The 27962-nt window shown below is 36.1% G+C and overlaps 1 protein-coding gene across 2 annotated transcripts in view; it reads right to left on the reverse strand.

Annotated features, from left to right (window-relative positions):
- The window catches only part of Itga1 (integrin subunit alpha 1), a 159076-nt gene that overhangs the window by 51160 nt on the left and 79954 nt on the right, over positions 1-27962 (reverse strand). For both annotated transcript variants that reach the window (XM_020178086.2, XM_074077506.1), the window contains exons 7-11: positions 18709-18857; positions 14580-14730; positions 8294-8459; positions 4559-4632; positions 3634-3778 (exon numbers count right to left, since the gene is read on the reverse strand). In XM_020178086.2, the coding sequence (XP_020033675.1) occupies positions 3634-3778; positions 4559-4632; positions 8294-8459; positions 14580-14730; positions 18709-18857 (685 nt within the window). The remainder of the gene's footprint in view (positions 1-3633; positions 3779-4558; positions 4633-8293; positions 8460-14579; positions 14731-18708; positions 18858-27962) is intronic.

The following is a 27962-nucleotide window of genomic DNA, read 5'->3' on the forward strand; positions in this document are numbered from 1 at the left end:
CTTATACCTAACTTGTGGCTAAAATAGCAACAGAAAAATACAGTTGATCTGGTACTTTTTCCAGCTTTACTGAGGTATAATTAACCAGAGGAGTCATATAAGTACTGAAGTAGGGAATGAAGACTGTTTTAATGTTTTCTTACTTATAGTGACATCTTTAAATTTTAAATTTCTATATCTGCTTTAATCAACCATTAACTGAAGCTTTTAGGATTAAGAGATTGAGCATTCTGAGGGCTTGTTTTTAAGGAATTTAATCACATAATCACAACTCAGTACCAAAAGAAAATACTGTAGTATTTGTTAAATTAATAATCAAAATATGTTAACTTTATAAGAGTAGCAGCCATGTCACACACGTTTGTGGACCTCACCCAATATCTTTAATTTTCTAAAATACTTAACACTTAGTAGTAATATTATTAATGCCAGCAATTTGTTATTTATTATATGTAGTACACCTGTGTTAGTTTTCTTTTGCTGCTGTAAAAAGTTATGACAAACTTCGTGGCTTATGGTATCATAAATGTATCATCTTACAATTCTGTAAGTGAGCAGTCTGGCGTAGTTCTCTCTATGCCAAAATGTAAGCAAGCAAGGCTGTGTTCCTCTGTAGAGGCTATCGGGGGAATCCATTTCTTGGCTCTCTGCAGCTTCTAGAGACCACACATATTCCATGGCTGGTGTTTCCCTCCTCCACCTTCAAAGCGAACAACATTGCATCTCTCTGACCATTTTTTTCCATAGTTCTATCTCCCTCTGACCACATCTAGGAAAGGTTCACTGGCACTTTTTTTTTTTTCCAGTACAGGGGCTTGAACTCAGGGCCTACAACTTGAGCCACTCCACCAGTCCTTTTTGTATAAGGTATTTTTGAGATAGGGTCTCACGAACTGTTTGTCCTGGCTGGCTTCAAACTGTGATCCTCCTGATTTCTGCCTCCTGAGTAGCTAGGATTACAGGCGTGGGCCACTAGCACCTGGCCACGGGAACCTTTTAAGGACACTTTCATTACATTGGGCCAGGCCAGATATCCCAGGATAATCTTCCCATCTCAAGATCCTTAACTTAATTATACCTGCAAAGTCCTTTACTATGTAATATAACATATTAATGGGCCCAGGGATTAGGACATGGATATCTCTGGGAGCTATTATTCTATTTACCATGACAGTACTAGGAGGAATGCTTATTATGCAATACTACACAACAATAAAGTAAAAGATTGCCTGTCGTCAGGCATAGTCATTATTTAATGTAATCTTTGTAAACACCCAAATTCCTTAAGCAGTGTAATTATTGCCATTTTTGAAATAAACAAATTAAAGATTTGCAGGGTAATTTGCCTAAGGCCACAGAGGCAAAGATAGGAAACAAAGTCTCTATAATTCACAGGTATTTTTAATTGTTCAGTCAGCACCATAATCACTCAGTGACTTTAGTAAGAGAGTATTAGCAGCTTTATAATTTTTATTTTGATGGCTGCATAATGTTCCACACAGCAGATTTACCATTTATTTCCCTATTTCCATACTTTTGTGTACTTCAGACAAGTATTAATATAATGGAAATGAATGTTCACTTATCATTCTTCAAGGTTGGATGTCTGTTTTAGGGTTATATTCTCAAAAGTAGAATTTCTGAATCAGTGTGATGTGAATGTTTTTATGGCTCTGCAAGCACATTGTCAAGTGCCTTCCATAAGGAGCTATACTAGTTTATAAGCCATCCATAACATATGAGGTTAAGTGTTCTATAATTATTCTATCTAAGAAAATGGAGCCTCAGGCTAAACCAGTTTTTGATCCTGAGGTATTTCTTATAAAACAGTCTCATAGAATCTTAAAATATGAAGAGCTCCTAGAAGATATTTAATTTAATCTCCACCCCTCTCTGTAGGTTTTCTGTGTCTTAGCACCTAGAGTAATTGCTTGTTTCATCATTATTTCTAATGCCAAAAATATGCAGACATTGATCCGCCTCATTCATCTTGTTATTCTCAATCTATAATTCAATGTGTGGCACGCTACAGGTATTCAGTGTTTGTGGGGTGCTGTCCTGATCAACCCAGATTTGGGCATTTTGATATGGTGAAATGAACACTGGTATAAGAACCATGAGCCCCTAAGTGTAGCTTCAGACCTGCCACAGGTAACTGTGACATAATTGTTGTGTCCTCTAGTTCCTTAATTTAGAAATAGATGTTTTATTATACGCTAACACCTTTGTGCTAAATCTCAATATGAATTTTAAGCCCAACTCCTGCGTTTTACATCGCAATCTCCCAAATATTTCAAAGCTACTTTGTTTTCTAGCTTCCAATTTCTTCAAGTTTTGAAGGAAGAAGAGTTTATAACAGGGAATAGTTTCAAGATATGTATTTCCTAAATAATATTTTACTGGCATATCCTACTTAGTAATTATATCTTTGGAATATGTGATGCTTGAAACAATGGAATATTCAAGCTTTTTGATAAAGGCAGAATGTAGTAAGAGTTCTATGAGAAAGAGGACTAGATTTTCATCAACGTGATTCAATGTGCTGTAAAGGGTTTTAGCAGTCACATTGTCCTTACTGCTTGCTATATTTTTAGTCATCTAAAAGCCAAGGTCTTTTAGTTTTCCTAAGTCTTACTGTTTCTACAGTTCTAGTAGGTGTCCTTGAATAAGGAAATGTATGGAGGTACCAGAAAAGACTTGTCACTTTCCTAATAAAATAGAAACTGGGATATAGGGAGAAAAAGACTTACATCCAGGACAGAAAGATCCCACAAAGGAATACTAACTGCTAAAATGTGAACACTTCAAGGACTAGGTATTTGTTTTCTTTACCGTGGCTTCCCCAGCACCAAGAACAATGCCCAGGGCTAAAGGAAAGTTTAAAAAGTATTTGTTGGGTGAGAGTTAGTAAACTACACCTCGAGGGTACTTTCCATTCTAGGCCCTCTTGTTGACTGAGTTTGTCGTCCAGGGATGAGAGACTCCCCCCTCCACGCACACACAGCCAAACATCCCCCAGGATGTTGCAGACACTGAATAACATGGTACCAGACACAGACCTCCTTATTCCTGGCAAGACTTTAAGACACATGATGACATTACATCACAGGATTCAAGCTTAGTATTTGCTTGACTGTGAACAGCGATATTAAAGAAGAAGCCATATGACAGAACAACTTAAAATTCTCTTTTTTAATATAGAAAGAAACTCTAAGGATAAAAGTTACCATATGGAGTCAGGTCTTCAGGATGTAGGTGAATTTAAGTTTTCTTTTCCTACCCTCATTTCCTGTCTACCAAGTCCACAGCTCTTTTTGAATTAAAACAAACAAACAAACAAAGAAAACAGACACAGGGACACCTCATAAAGTGCACATACCAACCTCAACCATTCCCTGCATTAGTTACCCCTTTTGAGAAAGGGTGATCTGCAGATTCTATGCCTTGGACTTACTCAGGCTGTTCAGAGGTCTAAACCCTTTCATGGGTCCTTTTAAAAGTCCTAATGCTTCAAAGTGATCTTCCTAGATGGTTAAAATCTATGGACAAATAAGCAAATAATGCTAAAGATAAAAAATCAAAAAAAAAACCAAAACCAAAAAACAACTTCTATCAATTCCATTCAAATCTTACCTAAATAAGAAGCAAGAGGTTCATTCTTTTTGGTAGATTCAACTTGAAAGGTTGTGTTTTGAGGGATGATGATTTGATTAGCCTTCTGCATGACGACTGTTCCATTCCAATCATAGGCTCCTACCGCTCCAAGCATGACCCAGTCCTTATACACAAATGCAGGAAGCAACAATATTTATTTAAAAAGTATTAAATAAGTATTTATTAAAATAAGTATTTATTAAATACTTATTTATTAAAAAAGTATTAAATAAGTATTAAAATAAGTATTTATTAAATAAGTATTTGTTGTTACAAATACTTATACAGCATTAACAATGTAATATAGATACTGTTTGAAGTGCTTTTCATGTGTTTACTCATATCATCCTCACTGTAACCTTATGGGCTAAATGGCATTATTACAATCCCCATTTTACAGAAGAGGAAACTGAGGCACAGTAAGTACCTTGCCCAAAGTTATATAGTACAATTACAGGTCAGAATGTCAATATTCCTTTATACAGACCATGATGTCTTTTCTTCTACCAACTATAAATGATATAGTTGCCTTTCTACTTTCTTCTTGATACCAAGAAGACTAAGACTTAGAATTCTAAGAAATTATAGCAAAACCCTTGAGTACTTTGACATTGAGAAAAAGATACATTCTATTTCTTAGCAAATAAGTTATTTAATTTAGTCAGATATATAATTAGGTAAGGCAGAGTTCAGACTGCCTGATCCACAATTATTGGTAAAAATGTAGTGAGCTGTGTGAGATATTGTTTTCCTAATAAGGAACTTGTGAAATGCCATTTTTCAATTTGGATTAGGAAAGATCATTATAGCCTGCAGAAGTGCTCACACCATGAACTGCAAGTTTCACTTGTCATACTGATGGTTGAAAAAAGATACTTCTTTTTCTAGTAAGTGACCAACGTACCTGTGAATAATGAGCACTGAAGCCAGTCTGAGACATTTCCATTTCAAATGAAGCTGCTGACTGGTCAGCTGTGGCTATAATGTAGAAAATATCACTGTAAATTACTAACAATGCCTTTTACTGCACTGCTGATTTGCAGGATGCAGACCCCTGCTTCAGACCTGGTGATATCCAAAACTTTGAATATATCTCAGGGAATTTTCAGTATGTATTTCTTCCTTTTTTTTTTTTATTAATGTTGTGCTGGATGGGGTACATTGTAGCATTTACAAAGGTACTTACAATGTATCAAATATATCATACTTGAATTCAACCCCTCCAATTGCTCTCTTTCAAGTACCCCCCCCACTTCCTGGAACAGTTTAAACAGGTGTCATTTTTGTATTTACATACATGTGCATATATTATTTGTACAATATTCATCCTCATTATATATTTCTAAACCCAGAATTCCTAGGTAAGGCTGAATTGAAGTCAGAGAAGGTTAGCAAGGACTGCTGCTTTGGATTGTTGTTCACTGGCATCCCCATCCTTCCTGGAGAAGTGGAGAAATCTCCATTCTTACACTGTCACATGGTGCTTTGTGTCCATGTTGTCGAGGTTGAACTACTGCAGTAGGAAATATCTGTCTCATCTTCATGACTTGACCGCCCTGCCTGGGTTAAACTTGCTGGCTACTTTATAGAGCTGATAAGATATAATTGATAAATTTAAAGAGTTTTCCCAACCCTGTAGGCTCACCCTTATTTCAGGCCACAGATGAGCTCAGAATTCCCTTGTTTGATAAAGGATTTAGGGATACAGTTTGCATTTGCTGCAATTACTGGTCATGTGTATCCCTCCCAGATCAGGAGGGGACTTTTTTCAAGGGTTCCAGGCCACGTACCATCTGATCGCACATTTTTAAAGAATCTTGTACTCATTTTGAAATTCTTTATGAAATGCAGAGGCAACCATGGGCATTTTATGGAAGGGAAAATTTTTCTCAAAATATTCACAAACCCAAAGCCACAATTTCCTGAGGGAACTGAGGGAATGTTGATTTACTTGTCTCCGGTAGGGAGTTGCTGATTTATTTGGACTTAAGATAAGTTAAAAATAACACACAATTAAAAAAAAAAGTCAGCTTGCCCTTCTACTGAGGCCACAAATCATCAAATTTGTGGAATTAAACATATTTGCTACCTATTTACTGGCATAAAACTATAAATAAATAGATTGGTAATTACTTTTTTATAGGACTAGATTAAATGAGGCCATCAGTCAGGAATTCAAATATGCCTTTTTAATCTCTTATACAAATTGCCCTCTGACTGAGATGCAGTTTAGTTTATTATGTATTTTAAATACCCGGTGCTTTAAGGTGTTTTCTCACTTATCTTTGCAAAGCCAATAGCAGGGATGCAGCAGTAGAAAGCTGCATGTTTTCAATGCCTGCCCTGCTGATGTTGTTTTTAGCTGAGAACAGAGAGAAGCTATGTGACATTCTGCCTGCTGCACTGACATTGTGGTAAGATTGACTGTTTTATGTTTCCGAGTTTCTCATTTTCAACCCCTCCCTGACTGTTCACAAGAGTTGAGCTAATCACTCTTAACCTGCACAGCTTCTGGTTAGGAATTTCAGCTTTCCTCCCAAGGTTTGATAGCAAAGGGAGACTTCAATCACTTTCTGATAGTTAAGCAAGTCCTTGGTGTGCTTGTCTCACTAGGTGGCACTGTCCTTGGCAAGCAGGATGTTCACAATTGCAGCTATTTACCATCTAAAGATAGATGTTGACAGGAAATGGAGATTTCCCAAGCAACAGGGAAAAAAGCATTTTCTGACTTCATTATTAAAACAATAAGAAAAAATAAACACTGCATTTGATTAGCCTGAGTAAGTGTTGCAACAAAGATGTGGAGAGATGTTTTTACTTTTTTTTATAAGAAGTTCTTTATAAAACAATTTCATTTATAAAGAACTTCTTGATGTGTTAGGTCACTCCAATCACTCCAATGAGTGTGGATAGGTTAGAAACAATCTAAAAAAGTCATTTCAGGTAAATTGACATCAGGTAAATTCTTCACTCCATACCCCGGCTGAAGTTGTCTTCATTTCTGCCAGTTAGGTTATATTTACTTGTTTATTTAGGAGAATATAATAAATGCTATTTATGTTATGTTTAGCTATCTATTGTAACTGACTAGTTTTTCTTTTAAATTTCTTTACAGGTTGTTTCTTGGCTTTTTCTATCAAAAATTAAAAGTATAGAATAACTTGGAGGAGCTTACATGCTGTCATTAGGGTGGGCTAGTTTATGACCTTGTCTACTGGTAAATGACATCACAATGCCTGTTTAAAGACCAAAGCCTCTTACAAATGATTTGCACCCAGAATTCAGGAAAGTTGAACTCTCCAGAAGTCCCTGCAATTTCAGGCTGATAAATAATTCTAGTGTTCTGTTTCTAAAGGTACAAGGAAAAATGAGCAGGGCAAAAGGGAGTCAGACATATTCAGTCTAGCTGGACTGTCACTCACCATCATCTGTAGATTATTACACTTTCTATGTATTAACTGTGACCTTAACAATCGACAGGATGAGTGTACCCAGAATTTTTCATTGAAAGGGAATAGATTAAAATGGAAGAGATGGGAAAAGATCAGTGTATTGCATATAACCGGAATTATTTTGTGAAACTTTTTTTTATATGCATATATGTACGTGTACTAGGTTGCAAAGCAAAACATTTTTAGATCATGGGTCACTCAAAAGAGAACTGAAAGGTATTGGGTTAAAACATTTTATTTCTATGCATTTTAATATTCAATTAGCCATTTTCCTAGTCACCTGATGATCAACCAAAATGGTCCACCTTTTTCCAGCTATATCTCATTCCCATTTTCTCTTTTACCAGGTTCTGTTAGGGAGACTTACAGTGGGCTTTTAAATTTCAATTTATATGATGTATAAGTAAGAGTCTTTTAGTGTGTCCTCAAGAGGAGAGTCAATTTACATAGATACAGCATAAAGGCAAAAGAATTCTCTGTTGGTTTCTCCCCCAGTTTATCAGAGAACATGAAGGAGGCTTTACCAGTTTGCCTGGTGTAACAATTCTGAAGACTTTTAATCAGGAAATATCTAGTTCCAAAGTAATTTGTCACTCAACTTCCCTTACCTAAGGCAGAAGAGGGAATAGCTTGACTCAAATCCTCAACAGCTAGTCACCATAGAAAAAAAAATCAAAGAAAAATTTATGAAGAAACAACATGATTTAGACAAACAGAAAACAGAAGTTTCACCACAACAAGGCTAGAGGCAGAGTTCCCTGAAGACCTTTAAAATGTGTAAAGTGCAAAAAGCAGAGGAAATAAATGAACAAAGAAGCCATTGCATCATAGCAGCCCTAATGAAACAAAGAAACAAATGGAGAAACAAAAGTTGAGCTGGTAGCTCCACATTCTAGACCTGTGTCACAGAAAAGGAACAAAGCACATGGGAACATTTTTCTTCTTGCACATAGGTTGACCACTGTCTTTGTTTGTGGGCTCCCACAAAGAGGCTTTGCAAAGAGACCTTCTAGCAGTTCTATGTGAAATAGCCAGCTCAATGACATATTTATATAAAAGAGGATTGTTCCACGGCTATCGTGCACAGTAAAAATGTGTTGGTGTGTGCTAAGAATAAATACCAAAAATTCATTGCATTGAGTTTGAATTGTAGAGAAAATGTGCAAAATTGAGAGAAATAGTCATACCTTCCAAAGCAAATATTCTTTCTCCCAGAGCTTTGACAATGGTGACCAGGGCCAGTTCATCTGAGACATTGAAGAAGTGTTTTTCAGTAGGTTCACTTGCGATTGATTTTATTTCCTCCACAAATTTTTCAGTGCTTAAATTTCCTCGGTTATAGTGACCAAGAATCTAAGACACAACAAAAATGGCAAGAACATATTTTAACTTCTATGCATTAAATCGATAAGGATCTCAGACATATTGTCAGTAAATCAGAGTGTCTGAGCCTAATGCAATTTTTATGCATGTTTAAAACTGTGGAAGGGCAATTTCCAGAATACCTGGTTTCCCTAATTTTGACTATGAAGTAAGCACTGTAATTGGTTCAGGAAAATGTAAAGTGTAATCCTGTGTGTGGGGAAAGGATTATTCTTTTACATTCCTGTGTCCTTGATTATTAAGAGCTATATTTTTGAAATCTGACAGCTCAAAAGTTTGTGATGGCTCTAATATTATTCCAGCTAATGAAATCACCATCTACTGGCAAATGTAATCATCAAGTACGTTATATGTGTGGGTTATATATGTGTGTGTATATACAACCACATAATATATATACACATAATATAAGCATACACACTCAAGCAGATATTGAACTAAGTCATATCCTAAATGACAATCTAGAAAATAAACAATTAGGGCATTGTTGTTTGCAACCAAATGCTGAGGACCGGAGCATTCTTCTTCACAGATAGGAGAGAGGAGGAGGAATAATTATCTATCATAGTTAACAACAATTATTTAGTTATATAAAGTAGGTTTTTTCCAACATTTAGTTCATTTTTTAAGCCTTCTAAAATATAATTTAAACAGTAAAATTCATCCTCTTTAGATGTATAATTCTTTGTTGTGACAAACCAATGCATTTGTGTTACTACACAATTGAGATACAGAATATTTCTACCAGTCCCAAAAGTTCATTCTTGTCCTTTGTAGTCGACTCCTTCTTCACTGCTTCACTCCAGGAAGCCACTGATTTGTTTTCAGGATCTCTCGGGAAACCTAGAGCTTTGCTTTTTCCATTATGTCATATTTAAGCAATTGTAGGCTTCCATGCCTGGCCTCTCAGTTTGGATGATTCTTCTGAGAGTCATCCCTGTTGCTGCATGTAATTGTTCCATCCTTTTCTTTGCTAAGTAGCACTCTACTGTCTGGACATATCACAATTTATTTATTGAGAACATTTGGGTATCAAGATATCATGAATAAAGCTGCCTTAAACATTTGCCCTTAGGTCTTTGTGTGGATATATGTTTCCTTTTCTTTTAAATAAAGATTTAGTAGTGGTAGTGCTGAATCGTACATTACTAACTTTGTAAGAAACTTTCAAATTTTTTCCCAGAGTGATTACTCCATGTGCCATGTTACCACTACCACCAGCAACGCATGAGAGATCCAGTTGCTCTGCATCCTTGTCAACACTTGGTTTTGTCAATTTTCCTTTGCTCACTTGTTTTAGTTTTAGCAATTGTGTTTGTGTGGAGTGGTAACTTATTTACTTTGCCTTTCTCTAATGACAAATGATGTTCAGAGTTTCCCGTGTGACTATTTGCCACAGTAGGTTTTCTTTGACTTGGTGTGTGCTCAAATTTTATGCTCATTAAAAATATGAGTTGTTTATCTTCCTTTTAGTGAACTGTGAGAGTTCTGTACATATTTTGAATACAAATCCTTTACATGTTTTCCAGTTGTTCTTTCTCAGTCTGAGGGCTTCATTGAGGTATTAGTTATGTGGGCATACACAGTAGTCAGAAGTTATTAAGTTAAATTTTTCACTTTATACACACTTTTAACATTGAAATTTTGCATTTCAGTGAATGCAAATTGTACCTCAATTTTGTAAAAAGGACCGAATGAACTATATGGACATGCAACTTAACCACAGAGTATGAAGTTTTAGAAGTTCCAAAATATTATATACAGCATAGCAGCCTTTACATGAAGCTGAAAACAGCAAAGCATTATTCAATTTTATTTTTTGCAGATATGTATACATAGATGCCAAAATACTATTTTTAAAAAGAGTGCAAGGGCCAGTGGCAAAGCAATTTTCAAATGTTCCTCACTGGAGGGAAGGTGGTGGACTAGTTCCCTAATTTTTCACTTTGCTTGAGTAATGCCCTTTTCCCTTTCCCTGGGGAACAGCAGTGAGTAGAAAAGGGAAAATGTTTGTTTCTCAAAATTAGAAGATGTAAGACAGCTCCCTCATCCTGACTCTAGGACCCCAGTAAGCTGCTCTGTCTTAGCTCTGTCACCCGTTAAGCATGGTTACAAGGAATGCTGCACTAATATCTGTGAACAACTTGGGAGGCTTTGAAGAAATATGCTACTATGAAAAATTTTGCTGGCTGTAAGGGAACCAGTAAATCATCCAGTAGCTTTTTGATTTTTGTACTTAGTTTCTAGTAGGATATCCAGAGATTGGGGAGGAAGGGCTCAATCAGGAGCTTACAAATCACAGCAGATAACAAAAATTTAGGTCCTGTGTACTTTTATGAAAAGCTGTTAACGTGTGAACAGAGACCACTGCACTTCCTCCCACCTTAGCTGTATGATGAGGGATAAGAATTAAGAAAAAGGATTAGTAGAAAACAGCTTAGATAATGAAGGAAAACTCAATGGATATTGTTGTTATTATGTTTGATGAATTCCTTCTGTCATTTAAAAAACAGTTTTCAAGATGTTCTTTCTTCTGTTGGATATCTTATCACATCAAGGAGGTCCATGACCCAGAGTAAGCATGGAAAAGGCAAGAGAGAATCTCCAGATTCTCCGGAGGAAACACTACACCCACCATGGTTTTTCTCTCTGAACATGGAGTGGGTCTTCTTCTATCGGCACTTTTGTTACCTATGCATTTCTTTTAGATTCATACAGGTTTTTATATTATGTGAAGCCCTCAGAGTCCTCCCACTGATTTGCCTCATTCATTCTATTATAGATTATGTGACATCTTAGAATGAAAAATCACCATCTTTCCTTCTGGCTCCTGCTTACTATATTTTAGATTAACTATTGGGTTGACACATTAAATTCCACTTTATTTATAAGTTATGCAGTTGAAAGTACACATGAAACAAATCTAATGACTGAGTTTTGGACCATGCATGATTGAAGTTTTTAATTGTGAAGTGAATATTATCAGAAACATAGTAGAATATGTGACAGAACAGGGACAAGTGAATCAAATTCAAAAGGAAAAATGCCCAAGTAACATTTTTAAAGAATACAAAAAACTGTATAAATAAAATGTAGTAGTATATCTTTAGAGGAAAACATAAGAGAAAAATATCTCAAGATATTTTGTGACTTGCATACAATTTTGAACTATTTTTACATCACAAATGACAATAATAGAAATGTATTTTAATCTTGTACCCAAGGATCTTCATTATTTTCCATGAAGAAGAAAAGATTTTAAAACAACACTTCTAAATTTCTCCTGTTTCACTATATTCAAATATGTCAAGCCCAAGCATTCGGAATTCTGCTAATCTGTCCCTGAAAGAGATCCAGAACTGAAGTTTTTGTGAGGACAATGTGTCATGTGTAAAGTGTACAATTAATTCACATACATACTGTATCTTCTAATTGAAAAATAAATGAAATTCTAGGATTCTTTCTGATATTTCACTTTTATTTGAATGCAGTAGATGATACAAACCTCCCAGCCCTTACTTTCTAAGACTAGAATCTCAATTTAAAAAGGGCCCCCAACAAAGATGTCTAAAGAGAGATTGGAACAGAGGATTTAAAGAAAACTCAGGACCTCCTTCAAACTAAAAGTTTAACAGGAAATGTTCGTGGTTTTAGCACAGGATGTTTATATTACAGATTGTGAATTTTTGGGGGAGCTGTTTCCCAACAAAACACATCTCCATGTTGGTCAGGATCATATCTGGGTAAAAAAGTCATGGAGTAGAAGGAACAGTCCAGGCAATAAATACTTCAGGTTTATTTGAATACATGCCATATGAATGAGCCTTGAGAAAACCTTAAAGCCTTTTTGGGTTAATGCACAAGAGAGAGGAGGTAAAATAACTATCTTATTTCCTAGTTTTTCCCCAAATAATAATGATAAAAAAACACTTAGTTCATGGGGGGGGGGGGGGAAGAGACAGATGCATTAGGAAAAATAACAAATAATTTGTTGCTAAGTGAAAATTTTCCTGTACATTTTTATTCATAGCACTTCCAGGAACAGTAACTCATTGATTAGTATGAGAAAGGAACTCAAGAATGAATGGTTCTCTCTGAAGATTAATGGAATTATGACATCTATATTTTATTGTATGGGAGGCAATGTGTGAATTATCAACTAGGAATGAAACAAAAGCAAGGGCAGGAAATTCTGAATATGTAGCCAGATATAATGTAAAACACAAAACTCATTGAAAATTAAGAAGTCATTTATTGATATTTTTCTTTCTAGTGACATTTTCCTAATGTTGTTAATTGTTGTTGTTTTGTTTTTTGGCAGTGCTGCAGATCAAACTGAGAGCCTCATGCATGCTAGACAAGTGCTCTACCATGAACTGGACCACGAGCCCAATGTTGTTAATCCTGGCAATGGTTAGTACTGTTTGTGGCCTGCATCCATGGTACCTGGAATGTCAGACTACATCCTCAGGCAGAGCAGGTGAGACCACCTCTGATATTCAGCTATCTGAGACCACTAAACTGTACTGGCTTTGTATACTGAAGAAAGACACTAGCCATAGCTAAACGTCACCACCACTTAGACAGTTTCTCTGAGTGAAGTCTGGCCCATATGGAATTATTTTCAACTATGGAAGAGATCAAAATAGTTATACTATAGCAACAGGAGGGGTAATAAAGGATTTAATAATTAGCCAATGAAAATTTATAGAAATAACAATAAGGAGAATGTGAGAAATAATAAGGTGTTTGACTGATTTTTACTTCTTGTAGTTCACATGAAATAAGGAAATATTAGTCAGAAGTTATCTTTGATTGTAACCAAGTAATCTTTGCACTGTGTCCCCAGCAAGCAGTGACTCAGTCATGTCTTAAGACCTTATCCATGGATGACTCTCTTTTTCATCCCTTCTGACAATGTCCTTACTTTTTTAAGGACAGGAGTAAATCTCACTGATTAAATGCTGTAAACCAATATGAAAAACATCTGATTATTACTTATTATAAATAAAAGGAGTTTTGTTGGAAAATACTTCAGGCTGAATTCTTAAGAGTTCTGAATTTTTTTCCTGACTTATTTTTAATCAATTCATTGAGTCAATTATTAAGTTAAAAAAATCTATTTAAGAAGAGAAAGAAAACTCTGCTTCCTCAGACCAAAGGCACATGCAGCATTATGAAATTCAGAGTGAAAGGGTAAGAAAGGGAGACTGAATGTAGTCTATAGTGGAGTCTAAAGGTTTCTGAGAAAGAGGGCAACACAGTTTGTCTCTACGATGCCTTCTAGATCTAAAATACTATGATTTTATTATTTCATGGCTGCTGCCTCCTGGAGTTAAGGAGTCTTAAGAAAAACTGAGTGCCTAACTTGCCACTGTGTACAAATGTGTTTCTTGCTCTAAAATATAGGGTCCTCTACCCTTTCCTACTCCCAGACTTGTATTACTTTCTATTTCTTACATCTGGGAAATATCACAGCCTGGGACATTATAAGTCCCTGAACAGACTGACCAATACTTGTAAGTATGAAAATATCATTGCTGATTTTTCATAGATTACTATAAAAGCCATGTCCTGAGTTAAGTGTCTCAAGTTTCAGGATAATTAGCAGGCAATTTACTTACAATTTATTTATCACCTAATACAGTTCCATGGTTTTTCTTCCTTTTCTCTCTCTCTTCCTTCTTTCTTCCTTCCCTTTTTTCTGCACGTTTGTATTTCCTCCGTACACTTCTTTTTTCTACCCTCTTCCTTTTCTTCCCTTCTCCATTTCTATTTTTGTCCCTCTTTTTCCTGCTCCCCCTTCTTTCTTCTTAAATATTTCTTCTTTCTTCTCCTTTCATGTTTCCTTATTTTCTTCCTTCTTTCCTTTCACTGATTGTTTGTTGAGTGTCTGTTTGGGTCATAAGGTGCTGGGCACTGAGGACACAGAAAATAGCCAGACCAACCCCGTCCCACAGTGTTTACCTTTAGGTGGAAAAGTTTCTCCTTTACAATCTTGGTTGTGTTCTTTCTTAATATTCCCACAATATGGACATAGCTCTTTTCTTCACACAAGAGTTTGAAAACCATCTCTAGCCAAGTACTTACAGCTATGGAAAATCGCTGAATATTTTCAGCTTCACAGTCTTGGATGACCTTATTCAGCTGATAGTTGTCATGGGACTCTCCATCCGTCACAATAACCATGACTTTTTTAACTCCCCTTCTGGCACCCCGGGCTTCAGTGAATGCCTCCTTCCTGAAGGGAGCACAGACAAAAGGGAGGCTGATTAGGCAAAGTGAAAAAACCAAACTAAAACAGCAACTCTTGGTAGCCTGGGTTTTCCTCCAAGATCAACTTTAACACCCCTCGTTCCAGCCAGGAGGCATGATGATCCTTATCTGTATCAGTTTCACATGTATTCCAGATGATGGGGAGCTTGCCACTTTGCTAATCACCATATACAAAAAGCAGCAGTTTTTCTTCTTTTTTTTTTTTTTTTTTTTAGAAACTTCAAAAGGAGAATAATTGGAGCATGCATCAAGTTCAGAGAAGGTCAGTTCTGTTAATACTCTCCCAGTTGCTCCTTTCTCCATAAGTGCTCCTTCCTTTGCCTGTCAGTCCTCTTTTTTCTGCTTCTGGCTGAAGCCTTTGCTGGAGACCTCCCTTCCCACACCCCTGCTCTAATGTGCACAGAGCATCAGGGAAATCCACTACTCTGGGGGAGGGAGATGAGACAGAAGCAGACATTTTTTAGGACACAGACAGCTGAGGATAGAGCTGGAGGAGGTGTCATGGAGACATGAAAAATGCTGTAACCAACTGCTAAAGAAGGAATTTTAATTTAATTCAACAAATATTTATGGAAAGAGAGAAGAGATAAGGGAAATGGACAATTTTTATTTGCTCTGTGGGGCCTACACACACACACACACAAACACACACACACACACAAACACACACACACACACAATTACCCTTCTCTCTACTACATCCTTTTACTCAACTTATTTCCCTCTCTGGAGTCCTGGAAGAGAGAAGTACATTTTAATTAGTACTGATACAATGAAAGGATTTCATATAGTACTTTTTAGATTTTAGTATAGAATGCAGCAATAATTGCACTGGTCCCTTTAAATATTTTACTTTGGTCATAAGGACAAACAGCTGCAGTTAGGGATATGCCAAAAAACACCTCTTTCAAACTAACATTGAAAATGGTGTGCATGATTCCTGCATTGTCCCACAGATAAACAGTAAATGCACAATAGCAGGTATTTTGGAACAGGAGTGATGTGAGCAAAGGGATTTTATCTGTGATTAGTTTTTCTTTAAAAGGACTTAAAGCAAATGTGACAAGACGCTGACAATGGTCAATTCTGTGTGATAGATTACACAGGATTTTGTTGTAATCTTCTTAAAACTTTCTAGTTTTCTTAAAATTTTTCAAAAGAAAGAAAAATAAACAACTGTGTATCTTTGCCCTCTATACTTGACAAAGACTTTCTTCTTGATCAAAACTGAGGTAGGGTTCTCTCAGCCTCTTCTAGACTAGGCTCTGAACTTTGTCCTTGGCCTACTTAATCCAGTTTTAGCTCACTATGGTTAAAACCAGACCCTCCTCTGGTCTGGTTCTGAGTGCTGCCTGATTCATGAATCATTTTTCACTCAAATAAATTTTGTTAAATCTAATTTGTCTAAATGTTTTTGTTCCTGACACATAGCTCCTAACCCCTTGGATTTACTTAAGGAATAAGAGTGGCTTTTGTTTTAACCAGGTTTCTCTTGCTGAGATAGGAGCTGGTCACCAGAAGGATGGAGCTGTGATTAGACGTTAGAAGCTTGTAACTTATAGCCCCTGTCCCTATTCTCCAGTAGGTGGAGAAGGGTTGGAGATTGAATTAATAATCAGTCATGCTTACATTACAAAACCTTCATAAAATTCCCTGAACTGTGGGATTTCAGACAGCTTCCAGATTGCTGAACACATGGAGGGAGGTATACCCAGAGAGGGCATGGAAGCTCTGTGCCCCTTCCTCCACACCCTGCCCTTTGCATATCCTGCATCTGTCTGTTCCTGAGTTGTACCATATTATAATAAGTGGATGATAGTCAGAATTGAATTGAATTACAGGACACCCAGCTGGTGTCAGAGAATTGGTTAGTGTGGGAAGGGACCTACACATCTGGTGTCAGAAGTGAAGCATTTAGTGCCTACTATTCACCTGCCACTGGCAAAAATCATGTTGTGTCAGTTTAACAAAAATCCCCTCACCTCCATGTTTCCCTTTGGTAATTTTCCATCCCCTGTCTCCCCACCCTGTCCCACAGCTATAAATCTCCATCTGTCCCTACTGTATTCAAAGCTGAGCCCAGTCTCTCTCCCCTACTGCAGTAGTTCATCTTAAATGAAGTCTTCCCTACCATCTTTAATAAGTATATGAATAATTTTTTTTAACATACTATACAAGTAGATTTTTAGACATTACATGCTGAACAAAGGTGAAAACAGATGCTAAAGGCTAAGCTTTCAAAGAAATTTGGACATGGCTTATACATGGATATCACATGAGATTCAATACTTAATTGCAATTCTAATTACTTAGAGGATTACCAAACCTCCTAATTTTCTTAAGGATGAAGGTTGTAAATGAACTAAATGAATATCAGCTGAGGAAGATGATTAAATACTTCTTCAAGAAAATCTGGTTGCTGTGAAACCAGGGCTGACTTTATATAACAGAAGAGTAGCCAGTGGCAGAACTTCCAGCACAGCCTTTCTGCTTCAATATATTCCTTGTTCCTAAAATACCAGTGACCAATTCTTGGAATTAGGCATCACCCTCCCTGTTTGCTTTTAAACATTAAAATATCTTAGAAGGGTCTCTTTCATTGCGACAAGAGAATCCAGACACTGTGGTTAAATAGTGTAAACCTATTGACAGCAATGAGAATTTGGGATAGGATAAAGGGGACATTAAAAAAAATATATTTTGAACTGAAATGAAGATTCACTGAAAATTGAGATCTTGGATTTTAAGGAGTTAAAAACTGGATTGTTTGCAACTGGTCCTACCTAACAGGAATCAAAAACAATTAAAAATGTGCTTGAACATGAAAAACTAATATATAAGAAAAATACTTAGTATTGCAATATCACTACAGACTTTATGTATGTGTTCAAAATGCAATAAACTCTGGTCTTACAGATAGAGACTTTGAGAAACATGTAATGAAAATCCATACAGGGACATGTATTTAGAGTGGCATTTGTGCAGAAGAAAAAGCAGGAGAGTATTTCTTTGGTTTGTTTTCAAGGATAAATATTCATTCTTAAGGGGTTGCCTTTGGAAAATGCACAACTCTTTGCAGGCTCAGAGCTTAAAAAAAAAGATACTGTGACTTACTTTCAATGTGTGGTCACATTTAGTCAATTACTGAAGTGGGAACATTCAATGCATCTACATATATGCACTCTCTGTGCTAGCAAATTGGTGATTCTATGGACAGGCAAATGTAAAATTATCTCATCCCTTTGTATGAATTCTCTCTTCAGCCCCATACAACTAGATCCACATGCTTTCCTAACATTCATGAGTCTAGAACAAAATTTAACCCCAGTGTGGGTTATGTATTCTCCATAAGAAATCCGCAGAATGAAGAGAATAAGATAAGGAAGGAAACAAACATTACAAAGAAGCAAACCCCTTTCATTTCTTTTAAGATTGGCATTGAAAATTATTTCAAATAAGACAATATTTAATTTAGTCTCTTAAAATTCTAATCTGAGAGCTACAATAATCCTAAATTAAGTAGAAAAATATACAGACAGAATATATATATATATATATATATATATGGATATCGAGTAGAACTGGACTATATTGTAATCCATTTCTTCAGACTAAGACTCCTAGAAGCTAAAAAATAAAGAATAAATTGAAAAAATATTAACTAATATTTGTCTTAATACCCAACAACATGACATAATAGAACACTGATATCTTTTAAGTTGATTCTCCATCAATTGGTCCCTTGTAATAATAGGAAATGATAAGAAGGGTAGTAGAATTACATTATAGAAAAACTTTAACCTTAGTAGCAAATTTTCTGAATCTAATTTTAAAAAAGACAGAGTTAAATATTTCCAATGTAAACATTCAATCAAGTTGAAGAGGACAAAAAATGCAAGCAGTTATTTCACATAGGCTTTTATTTTGTTTTTTATTTACATACCTTGCTGTGTCTATTCCCAGAGCTGTCATAGTCTGGAGGCCACCTCTCCGACCTATATTTTTTGCTGCAACAAGTACCTCTTCTGTTGATGAATATTTATTGAGGTTGAACTCATGGGTTACATTTTCTCCATACTGTACGATTCCAACCTGAAATATCAATAACCTGTGTCTTATGCATCTAGCAAAATTCCTTGTTAAATTTTCTTGAGTTTAAGCATGTTGAATAAATGTAATACAGTTTAGTCTTTCAAATGAGTTCAAAAATCTATCCATGCACAAATCCTTTTACCTTGAAAGTAATAATAATGGCTATTATATGAATATTAATAGTCTGAAGAACAAAAGAAAGCTGATGTTATTTAACTTATTAAATACTGTATTATCTAGTTGATAATTTTTACTAAAGGATTCTGGTAAAATTAAATAAGAATATTGTGCTATATTTTAATGCTTTTTTGTTTTTATTTTCCTCTCTAACTGATTCAAATTGCAGTAACAGAAATTATCACATTTCATAAATGAGGAAAATGAGTTTAAAAAACTCACTCCCCATAGTGAAGGGATAGAAAGGAGTCTAGCTTAGGATGTATATTCTTTATCTCAAAGCTCTTTCACTCACCTTACTCTCTCTCAACAAAAATGTGGTTGCCTGAAATCCCCCATTCTTTAGTCTCTTTGCTCTACTAGCTTCTGCTAATCAAAAGGAAATATTAAGATACATGAGAGCACATGATTAAAATCACAAAAAAAGGGATAATAATTTTAAAAGTAGTAGAACATATGAATTTTCCCTTAAAGTTGTTTAGTTGGGTATAAGATAAAGAAGAACTAGAAAATACATGTAGTTGTAAAATGAAGAATATATTGTAAGCTAAATAAACATGCAATCTACTTATTCTATGTCTAGGTTAATCCTGTTCTTCTATGAATGTATCTTTTACCCAGTACCCTTTACCATCTGTTCCATAGCCATGTGTTGTTATATTTGGAACAAAGATGACCAGAAATCCCTTTGGGAACAAGGTAAGATAAAGCCAACAAATTATACAAAACATTAAAAAAGTGGATGAGGGCACATGTATGACTCCAATTCAAGTTATGTCTTTGACTTACAAATAAATGTGATGGAAATTTTTATCATTCTTTGCATAGATTTAAAATTCTTTTCTCCAAAGATCTTAAAGTTTTAGATTAGTAATTCTGGGAAATACTAATTATTAAAAAGAAACTCACTGTAGGTTTCACATTGTCTTTGAGTATATAAATGTTCAGCGTAAATAAAAGTGAAATGATCTTGCTACTTAGATAATCATTATGCCTACCAAGCTGAATACATACTGCTGTGGACGTTAATTGCTCATCAATTCAAGATATCTTATAGAGTTTGTTTTGTTTTTATTTGACTAAGCCAGAGGCTAAAAACTGAAGATGTTCACTTCTACTCCTGTCATTATTTTTGGAAATCTTAGTTTCGACTTGGATAATCTACTGAAGTTGCACCTCTCATTTCTTTGACCTCCTCATCTTCAGTAACCTCTTCCTCTATCTTACTGATGCCATCACTCAAGGTCTTTTCCTTGACCTCATCATCTGAAAGAGCTGTAGTTGCTTAAACCTAAGTGTTCTCCTTTCTGAGAATTCAATTCAGCTCATTACATCTAATTCATTGATTTCTTGACCACATCAAGACTTCAAGACCTCCAATAAATTCATTAATCTTATCTTTTTTTTTTTTTTGGTACTTAGCCTAGATTCCATGCTCCAATCACCATAATCATTTACTTACAAAAACTTAACTCCTTTAACCTTTTTTCCCCCTTCATTAACTCACTTGGCTAACTTCCAACTATCTTCTCTGTGTGTGCTTTTTATGATGCTCAGTGTTGCTACATAAAAGCTGCACAACTTGTAGACTGGTCTCCCCTTAAATTATGACCAGGAATCTCAAGTGGGGTTGGACATTTAAGCTCCGTCCAAGAGTCCTACTGACGAGTGTATTCTGTTCCCATTTATTGATCTCAAATTCTTGTCACAATCTATTAATTCCCCAGGAGAAAGACAGGATGTCACTTTTACATGGGGAGGCACTTCACGAAGGAAGTGGAAGTCATGTCAAACAAACAAAGCTGCTTTGTACCAGAGGTGTGTCAATACTTTATATTCACATCACACTTTACAAATCTTACAGAGCCTGCTATGAACTATTGGATTATCTGGACAAATTATTTTCATCCTAACAATTGTAAAAAATTCAAAATCTTGGAAAGTCAGAGTTCAGTACTTTAACTCTTATACTGTCTCATATCTATCTATCTACCTATCATCTGTCACTTCCTTACCATCTGTCAATTCTATAAGATTATTTTTTGTAAATGTTAAGATACTAGAAAACTCAAAACAGCAGGTTCCCTCATCTTTTCTATAGAACTGGCTTCTAATTATTCTACCTGAGACTCTGTTCAGCTGTCTGTCCTTGGGTTTCTAAACTCTTTCGCCCCAAAGGTTTAAAAAGCCAGGACTGCCAAGGACTTTTCTTCTTCTTTACTTTTCACCCTCTCCTTAGGCCCTGTCTGAGCACCAAGAATGGAAGACCACTCACTCCAAGAAGACCCTGGACTCAAACTGCAGCACCCCTTCAGGTTAGGCTGAGGCCTGGACATCCTAAATCACACCCTTGCTACTCAGTTTTGCTTTTCCCTAATCCTTCCTTATTTTCAGTTGGAAGTGCTTACTTGATTCACTATCACGTGAATTCTCTTTTCAGGATTGGCCTCTGGGAAACCGAACCTAAGGCAACTTTCATATATGTTCCTTCATTCCTACCTCACCCCAGGCAAGACATCATGACCTTGAACTGGGCCAAAGCAGTGGTTGGTCTCTCCACTGTGCATCTTGCTCCCTCTATGTACACTCTCCTCAAACTCTTTTATTACATATCACTGGAAGATTAACTGTGAAATTCTGCATTCGTAACATAACTTCCCTGCTTTAAAACCTCTAATCACTCTCCACTGTCAATATCGATGACTTTGAAATATATTTTAAAACAGAAAATGTTGTTCTAATTTAAAAAGAAAATAAATAAAACTTTAAGCTACTTCTGGAAATACTAGGTTCCTTGAAAAAATTTTAAAATCTAGCTATTTTGCCCTTGACATTAGTAGAGTCTGGTCCCACCTTTCTATTCACCCTCTTCTTCAGTACTTCCCAGTATTAACACCACTCCTGTCAAATATTCTTCCCTGTCCCTCCAATTAAGCTAAATTCTATCCATTCTGTAATATTCAAGTTCTACTTTATCTACAAAACTTCCCCATCTCCTGGTCACCAACATAGCCCACACTGACATTGACCTTCCCCTTCTCAGAACACAGAAACAAATTTGACTCTGAGTGCTGCATTCTTCTCAACTGTTCTGTGTGCTTTGTCTCCCCAATTGCATTATTAGTTCTAAAGAAGCAGACAGGAATAAAGAGTATCAGTCATGTTTCATGGTATTCTTTTGTGGCTTACTACTGTTTTGCTTTGCTCACAGTTGAACCTCACACTTTCCCACAAGATAACTGTAACATTTCACACAAGCAAGTGGAAATCTGAGATAGCAGAGAAATGATGATAAGGAAAAAAAAAAAAGACATACAAAGAAGTGTGGGAAATGAAATGAGAAGAGTGGTTGCTAGAAACTCAAATCTCAGGGAAATGACAACCAGTGTATGTCTCTGGCTAAGACAGGCTGCCCATTCCTTAGACACCAGACAGAATAAAGGCCTGAAAAGGACATGGTTTATTAATTTTTATTCTAGGAAAAGGGGAAAATAAAACACTTAGACCTGCAATGCTGTGCTGAGTATTGGTGAGGCTCAATTCAATAGTCCCAGCTTAGTTTACAACTTGAGACAGATGAAACAGATTTTTGCAAGCATAGTGTGTTTATACGCAGCAGAATCAAGTAAGTATGAGAATTAAGGATAAAGAGTAAACCAAATGATGAAGGCACACTGTGAGAGGCCAAGAGAAGAATCATCAGCATATTCACTGTCTTACATTGAAAAACCTCTTGCAGGAAGGAGGACCCGGCTTGAGGCAGCCAAGTGAAGAACAGGCAACAGTCTGTGAAGATCTCCAGGGGACAGAGTGCTACAGAGTCTGGGACATAAGGTCAAGGTGATAAGGAAAGGAATTAAAGCCATTTTGAAATCAAGAGAAAGAAGAACAGCCAGTAATCATTAAATTTGACCTGAGAACTCAACTGCATTGAAATGGCACTAAAGCTTGGAGGGTGGAGGTTAAATAGAGAGCTGGTGACAAGCAATGCACATGGAAAGAGTCAAGGCATTTTTACTGAGTGGAAAAAACTAAGCAAGGATGGCAGCTAAAAAAAGTAACTAGGTTCACTGTGGATATTCTTTAAGGCAGAAGAGCAAGAGACTAGCTATGGTATTAGCAACAGCAGATGAATGCAGTTAACAACAGACTCTCATTGCACTAAAGAGATAACTTACCATAACGGGGTATGGTAAGTAGTCACCAGTGGAAGTTCTTTTTCAGAGACCACTGGAAGGGACATGCTTATCCCTGGAAAGAAGTGGTTTGAACTTCTTGATTAAGCAGAACAGAAGACATAGAGATACAATGACAATCTAAGGCCAAAGACACCTAAGAGCTGGTTTAGGCTATAGCATAAATAAGACACCCAACGAGCTATGAATTTTGTTCCTTATCATACTTACTAGAATTTTCTTTTTAAATATAAGAGCCTTCTTTTCAAATAATACCCCAAACTTCTATCCCCTTTTCCCCCAAGGAGTTCCAGCATTTCTTTGTATGTTAATAGGTATGATTTTAAAAAAAAGATTCCATGGTCAAATAATCTTGGAAAATGATGAGTAAAACAGTTAAACATGTATCTCTATAGCAGGACCCCCTCCCCCATCTCTAATTCTATCTCTGTCCTGTCTACACAAAAAAGCCATAGGTTTGAAGTGGTACCAAAGAAAAAGGCTTTCTTTTATACCTGTGCCCAGTTGGTACCCTCAGATTCATAAGCAAATTCTTTTGAAACTGTTTCTGGTGTCTTTAATATGAAAACATTCATAGTGGATCATTAAATTGGAAAAAAGACATGGTGTGTTCTGTTCTTACTTAGGGGAATATTTTTATGAGGAACATATCAACATCTTATATAACACAGTCTGGGAAACACTGCTCTACAAGTAGGAGTTACCTACTTGTAAAGGTCAATAAATTTTTCTACTTTATTTACCTTCATTATATTTATGATATACCATTATGCATTTTAGTTATAAGATATGTGATTTTACCCCATTTCTAAGCATGAAATATTTTATAGACTAGGAACAAAATTTTAGTTACTTTTTTTTACTGCCCATGACATCTACCATAATACTTGATCAATCAGATAATTCAGAAATATCTGCTGAATTAAAATGAATGAATTGTCCAATGACTCCATTAATTTTGGAGTTAGAGAAGCAAGAAGAAGAAAGTGAATATAAAACATGAAAGAAAGGGCCATAAAGGAAAGTTGTCTTTAAGATTTTAATGTCTTAAATGACAAAGGAGTTTGGGAAAGAAAAGTATTTAAAATAGCTATTAAATATATTGAGTCAAAGAGTCATAAAGGAATGGAATAATTCATTCATTTAGAATGATATTATTATCTTCACTTGTTAAGTTAAAGTTATAAAACTAGTGCCTAAAGTTTAATGCCTAGCATGAGCTAAGATTCTGGGCTTCCACTCAACAATTATTATCAAGCTGAGGACTTATTTAGAGAAGTAATGACAGGATAAAACAATTAGATTTTCCATGTTTTTTGTAAGATGTATAATTGCTTACTGTGATAAGAGCTCAGGGTTTGTCTGGCCAATGTGTATTTTCTTTTATCTAACTATGCTATTAAACACTGCCCTGCAACATGCTTCTCATGTGATTAAGTCAGATTATGAATGTGGTGATAATGCAGGCCTCAATTGGAGTCAGCTGTCAGCACAAACCTTCCTAAAGCTCTGTTAGCTTAGACCAGGCTTAATCTTTTGTCACTATGGAAAGAGATATAAATGAGACTGATTCAAAAATACATAAGCATTTCATAAGGAAACACGTCCCTGGAAACAGAAATACAGTTGATAGATACAGTGATAGATACAGGGCCTAGGAAAAGGGCATCTTTATCTGGCCTCTTGCTTGATGGAAGATATTGCAATGAAAGTCACTCAGGTGCAAAGATGAAAGGATAGGAGAGGTTACAGTAAACTTGACAAAGGCTATATGGGAGAAATCAGCACTAGGACAAATGGAGCTAGACCAGTGAACACCTGTGAAGAACAGCCTGAAACAGTATGTGAGGGGAGGCCAGGGGAGTTCCCCATACCGAAGTACCTGCTAGCACAGTGGATCAGTCTGGCTTCCTGAATTGGAGTAAGAAAGAGAGGTTACTGCATAAGTACTCTTACTATAAGAGGAATTAAAAATTCTAAGAAGTCCATTTTTAACATGAATAACTTGTTTCCTATATATGTTCATATAGGAAACTGTGTTCATAAATAAAAGAATGAAGCCCAAATCCTGTCATCAAAGGACTCATAGTTTACCAGGAGAGACAGACCCATAAAACAAAGAGAAATGCTATGGAGCGATAAGATCGATGGGTGAAGCCTATGTGAATATTTTGGGAACATGAGAAGGGAAGGCATTTTTCTTGGGAAGGGAAATGGTGGAATCATCACAGAAAATTGCAGAAAAGTAGTATTTTAACTGATCTAAGTAGTCCACCTAGCACAAAAAGCTGGGTTGGAGAAGGATATTTCAGACAGAGGGAGGGACGTTGTGTGCAGGGTGGGGCAGAGCCAGGAGTGACTGAAGGACAAGAAGTGTGCTGGGCACTGGGGGAGTAAGGTACATGGGGAATGGCTGGGGACAAATTGTCCAGTGCCATTAAGTCCTCTGGAGAGTTTGGATATCATTCAGCAGGCAACAAGGGGAGACTCCTGGATAAGGAGATGATCTGAATTTTACTCTGGAGTGATTATTCAGGCATATACTAGATGGTGAAGGGGAAAAATTGAGGCCAGGAGACTAGTGAGAAAGAAAATTCACCTTATTCACTGCACTACATCCAGAAACTACAGTCTGATTGACAAGGGAATGGCTGAAGGCTTCTTTCGGGACTTAAAAACAATGAATCAGGACCCATATTTAAGGCTTCTAGGGAAATAGCCATAAAATGTGCAGTAAAAAGAAAAATAAATAATGTCCCTAAAATTTAATTAATTTCTCTCTTTCATTTTGCCTGGTTTAGTGCTATGCCATACTCCTGATGGGAACAATCTAGACATTGTTCCATTAGTATATTTCACTTTTATATCAAGCCTCAAAAATTTATTGGTTTTATTTAGGGTAATGCACTCACATTTGACATATTTATATCTTTCCCATTTATTATTAAAAACAGTGTTATGCTTAGGTATTGAGGATCAATAAGACCTCTGCAATGTTTATACCACCATATCTTTTATGGCATTCTTAGAGTGTTCCAGGTTTGTTTTTATAGGTGTTGTTTTAGAGGCAATTTTATAGCCATTACTCTATCTTGGGTACAAAGTTGGTTGGAAAAAAAATCTTGACTGTGTTTACAAACATCTTAATAGGGCCACACAGAAACATGGAAGAATTTTTGAATAACTCTTTAAAGTGGATGTCTTCATCATTTTTGCTGCATTTCTCTAATATACATAAATTGTCACATGGAAACATTCAAGCAAGCATTTTGTCCTTCCTTCCTTCTTCCCTCCCTCCCTTCCTCCTTCTCTCTCTTCCTTACTCTTCCCTCCCTCCTTCCATTTTCTTGTGATATTTTTTGTTGTTGTTGTTGTTTGTTTTTTGTTTTGCAGCACTGGTATTTGAACGCAGGGCCTCACACTTCTAGGCAGGCACTCTACCACTTGAACCACTTCTCCAGCCCACTTTCCTTTTTCTTTTTGGACATAACATTACTTCAGAAAATGTTTCATATCTTAGAGACTGCCTTTCACTGCTTGCAATTACTAAATGACAAATCTGCAATTGTACAGAATAGGTATCATTAATCTTTCTATTGTACCAAGTATATAACTGCAATCAATACAGCAAACAAAACCTCAGAAGGTATAATCAGCATGCAACCTTTCTTTTTGTAGCCTATCATCCCTTTAAAACTTATCTGAGGTAAAGTTTTTCTGTTATCCCTGGATAAGAAGATAAATGTATGACTTTTCAAATTCTTAGTTTTAAGATGTCTTTCTTTTTTTAAAAAAAGATACTGTATTTTAATTTATATTGTGCCAAGTAAAATTGCTGAATTTGCAGGCACAAAAGATCAAAATTTATATAATTCTATTTAAATTAAAAGAAAATTAACAAGAGAAATCCTCAAAGTTAATTTGTAACTCAGTCTTCTCTCCTGCTCCTACTGAGGGCTTACAGTAGGTAAGAAGCCTACTGTTTAGAAAGGGGCACAATAGGCTTTTTCTTTGTTTTCCTTAGATTGTTCACTCTAATTTCTGACTCTCCAGGAATGGGGTAGAGAAGATAAATAAGGGATATAGAAATTCTTATTTGCCTAGGATGAATATAATCCTTGTGCATGACTACCACTTTTTGTGGGGGTTGTTTGGAGAACCCCTTTCACTGAGATGTCTCTCTCCACATCCTTGCCCAGAGTGATTGCATTTCATAGCTTCAGTTCCTAGGAATTGCAGATATCTTCGGCTTTTCTCAACAGACACACATTCTCACTTCCAGAAGACAAGACCTAACATGACCTCATGCTGGCTCTGGGTTTGAGTGACCTATGCTGATGCATGGGAAACACATACATTCTTTGTTCTAACATATTCTGGGAATACAGGCCGATTCTAGTACAGCCAGCTCTGCTTTGACTTGCTTGTCAGCAACTAGACATTGCTATCAGTTCTACAGATATTTCAGGCAGCACTCAGGCACTGGCCAAACTATTTGTCTCTACTCAATAGACACATGTCAAGATAACTATATGATCCCATTGAAACTGTTCTCAACAGGATCTTTCTACAGAGAAATACTCCTCGCAGACCCTATCAATTCCATTCTTAATATATTGATACGTTTGAGTTGCCTGCCTTTTTGCTGTTGTTATTTTGTTTTTCTATTTCTTTTTTGGAAGTACTGGGGTTTGAACGCAAGGCTTTGTGCTTGCTAGGCAGGTGCTCTACC

This window comes from Castor canadensis, chromosome 6 (genome assembly GCF_047511655.1).
Source record: "Castor canadensis chromosome 6, mCasCan1.hap1v2, whole genome shotgun sequence".
Taxonomy (NCBI): domain Eukaryota; kingdom Metazoa; phylum Chordata; class Mammalia; order Rodentia; family Castoridae; genus Castor; species Castor canadensis.